The 4,123-nt window shown below is 38.6% G+C and overlaps 1 protein-coding gene across 1 annotated transcript in view; it reads right to left on the minus strand.

The window, feature by feature from the left end:
* LOC106536109 (lysine-specific demethylase 6A) overlaps positions 1 to 4,123 on the minus strand; it is a gene marked incomplete at its 5' end in the record, with an annotated part of 40,734 nt that overhangs the window by 27,885 nt on the left and 8,726 nt on the right. Inside the window, 1 exon segment of the mRNA XM_014033297.1 lies at positions 1,799 to 1,925. Coding sequence (XP_013888751.1) covers positions 1,799 to 1,925 — 127 coding nt within the window.

Here is a 4,123-nt window from a genome sequence, read left to right on the forward strand (position 1 = left end):
GAATCTGAAAATGTAATTAGGTCATTTTCACAGAATGTGACTTCATCCTCATTTTGATATGATGGCTCACATTTGTTCTTTTTTTTCCACAACTGCTTGTGAAAAGTGAATAAAATCGTTTTTGACACAAGAACACAAGAGGAACAAAACAAGAAGAAGAAAAGGTTAATTTTGAAAACAGCTGAGTCATTCTTGCAGTCATCACCACACAAACAGGCCATTCTGGTCAGATTCTAGCTGTTTAACACTCCTGGGTCTTGTTTGATGCAGTTTTTTATTCCAGGATGATTTCAGTTGGTAAGACGTGTGGACTGCAGGCAGCTCGTTCAGCACCTGGACTCTCCTACTACAAAGCCCTGCTGCTGTAATACATCCAGTATGGATTTTACTGTTGTTTTGATACAATATACAAGGAAAAAATGTTTAGATGGGAGCGTATGTCATAAACCTGGATAAAACTTTTGCATTAATGGTACATTTCCTGTTGTACTAGCTTGCTCATGCCACAGGCACTAATGACACCTGCACCAGAGAGGCAGGGTTTGAACTGTGTGCTGGTCCTGTTAGTATGGGACATGTCACACTGTGGTTCCCAAAAACAATTCAACATTTTCATTAATCTGAACACACAAAGTTTTCCACTTTAAATGAGACCTGGCCTAAAGAAACAACAGCTGTWTTTTATATGTCTTCTTCTTGTGATGGAGCATCAACCAGTATTTGTGGATGGCACACAACAATATGACTTTAAAACTGCCTGACCTTTTTTAGGCTATTCTTTTGACTTTTATTTTTCACAAACTAGTAAACCTTTGTCCATCTTTACTTCTGAGAGACTTGATTTCTCTAAAATGCTACTTTTATTTCCAGTCCTCTTATTGCTGGTACATGACCTGGATGATGTGTGAATGTCAGATAAGGAGCAGGAAGTGAGCTGCTCTGGTTCAAACACAGAGTACGCTAATGCCCTAAATGGGCTGGTGCAGACAAGATATCACAAAAATATGTGTACATTTAGGATCTGATTCATGTTATCTTAATAAAAAAGACTTGTTATATAATCTGGAGGATTTACCTGGTGTTGACACGATCAACATAAACTACTATCTGGTGCTGCAGACCTCATGTTACAGGCTACCACGAGCCAGATAAAAGCCTTAAAGCTACAATTATTTAGTTTCAGGTTGGGTCGAACACTTAGGATCAAAGAAACTTTAAATATCTGTTGACTTGTTTCTGCCTGGATCAGTTGTTATTTTAAATAGTTAGACTGTGATAACAATGCTATCGCTAACGCTAACAACAAGTTAACTCCTGTTATTTCTATGGATCTACTTGCAAATAATTTATTTTGCTTCTGTAAACCCAAATTCAAGTATCTATCCAGGAAAGTATCTGACAATATGATTTAAACGATACGGTCCTTACTGTGGTCGCTGCAAACTGTTGCATTGTTTGTTTCCTGTTTTACTCGTAGATTTTTGATCCACTTTTGTCCTAATTTTTCTGAAAGTTTTTTAAATTTAACTCCCTTGTGACACACYGCTTTCAGAACATGAAAAAACTTTGATATTTCTCCTGATTAGAGTGGCTGCAACCATCGTAAACAGCACATTATTTAGGCATTTAGACACTGAATCAACAGAAGGAAACATTCATTTACTTCCTGCCGTCTGCATTTCATGACATCGATATTACATCATCTGCAACCAGCAAGTGACCTGTAGCCATTTGAGATCTTACAACATGTCACRTGCAGATTAAGCCTGAAAAATACACAACATTCAAGATGCTATACCTGCCGAGAAGGTACCAGGACTGGCCAGARTTTGGGTCTGCCTCTAAAGACTTCTGTAGACACTGGATGGCATAGCTGTCCTTGGCATCTTTATCACCGAGCTGCTCCACTGTGTGATGCATCCAGCCTGAAACGCACCAGAAACACCAGAGGTGAGTCTTTAACATTAATAAATCAGGTTGTTTGACTTGTATCCTAATGTAAGAGCAGATCTGTTTGCAATCAATGCATGCAGTGTAAAGGCTAACAGTAAGAGTCTACTTGTCTGAAATAAAGCACATGTCCAATGTAAAGAGCCAATAACCTTGAAAAAAACAAACAAATAAAAAACAAAGTGTTGCTGTTGAAAAGCAGCAGCATTTCCATGCATTCAGCAGAGCATGGATCTGTTCCATTTTTAATTATTATTATTATTATTTTTCTCCTGTTGGAAAAACTCAAAGTGCAGGGACAACAGAGAAGGTTTGAACACGGTGTAATAAAACATACGAGTAGGGAGGAGAAAAATAATCAGACGTGTCAATCTATCATACATGTTAAGTTGTACAGATTGTCCGTAATTTACATGAATTTTCCATCATTCTGCAGGTATACAGACATATGGAGCAATCTCACGGACTTTTTCAAGTTTTACTATTTTTTTAAAAACTCTGTTTCAAATTAGACGTTAAAAACCATAAATAACTTTGTTTTTAACAATATGGCAGTGACTGGCAAGTGTATGGCTTGTGAATGACACTATAAAATTTATTTAAAAATCACATATTTGACGTATAGAGCTAACATTTGCAGAACATATTGTCTGACATACTGTATAACAAACTGCTACAATACTCAAAAGTTTTAAATGTTTCATTATTTTTTACAGAGAAAGAATTAGAAGAAATTAGCAACAAGTCAGTGCTACATTTTTCAATCAATCAGCAGAAAACTAGCAGGGATGTTTTCAGGTCCTCTTGAAMAACAGGATTTTTCTTCAAAAAGAATCAATTTGTATCATTTTTCTTTTAACACTATGCATTATGTATCCCTGTAAAAACCAGCCTCTTGTTCTACACTTTGCTTCATACAGAGGGTCTGGACTCTCAGCTATTGAGAAGTGATTGTTTTCTAGAGGTGTGGCCTCTGTTGAAGTTTAAAATGATTGGATCTGATTTACCCAATCGCTATCATTGTGCGTCAGCTCCACCGTGAATGAGGCTAAGCCAAGAAGCTAACTATAAATAGTGTGTGCTTCACCAGGAGAACTCCTTGTCTATGGGAGAAATACCAGAAATGTACCCCCACCCCCACCCCCCATCTTTTCAACCTTTTGCCACATTTCAGGTTTCATAAAGATATTAAATTTAATTTTTTTGTGACGAATCAACAAGTGGGACACAACCATGAAGAGGAACAAAATTTATTGGTTATTTTAAACTTTTTTAACAACTAAAAAGTGAAAAGTGGGACGTCCAATAGCAAATTGACTCCAGAAGTTCAGTGAGGATCTCTGAATGATCCAGTGTTGTCCTCAATGACTGAYGATGATAAACAGAGTCCACCTGTATGTCATCAAGTCTCTGTATAAATGCACCTGCTCTGTGATAGTCTCAGGTTCTGTTATAWGAGCAGAGACCATAATGAAGACCAAGGAACACCAGGCAGGTCCCAGATACTGTTGTGGAGAAGTTTAAAGCTGGATTTAGATCCAAAAAGATTTCCCAAGCTTTAAACATCTCAAGGAGCTCTGTGCAAGTGATCATCCTGAAATGGAAGGAGTATCAGACAAGAAACCCAAACAGGATTCCARCCAACAACCAGCTGAAAATGAAGACCCTAAACCCAGACCCAAACATGTCGTCATTCCATATGTGGGGGGAGTTTCAGAGAAACTGAGAYGTTTATTCTCTAAACATGACGTCCCAGTGGCTTTCAAACCCCAAAACACGTTACGACAAAGATTAGTTCACCCTGAAGATCCAGTTCCCCGGCAAAAACAGAGTAATATAGGGTATGCTGTTAAGTGTCTGGAGGACTGTGATCAGTTATACATTGGAGAAACAAAACAGCCACTGTTCAAAAGAATGAGCCAGCACAGACGAGCTACATCAACGGGTCAGGACTCTGCAGTTTACACTCGTCTACAGGTCAGGACTCTGCAGTTTACACTCGTCTACAGGTCAGGACTCTGCAGTTTACACTCATCTACAGATCAGGACTCTGCAGTTTACACTCATCTACAGGTCAGGACTCTGTAGAGTCCTGGCCTGTAGATGAGTGTAAACTGCAGAGTCCTGACCTGTAGACGAGTGTAAACTGCAGAGTCCTGACCTGTAGACGAGT

The sequence above is a fragment of the Austrofundulus limnaeus genome, unplaced genomic scaffold (assembly GCF_001266775.1).
Source record: "Austrofundulus limnaeus strain Quisiro unplaced genomic scaffold, Austrofundulus_limnaeus-1.0 Scaffold1689, whole genome shotgun sequence".
NCBI lineage: Eukaryota > Metazoa > Chordata > Actinopteri > Cyprinodontiformes > Rivulidae > Austrofundulus > Austrofundulus limnaeus.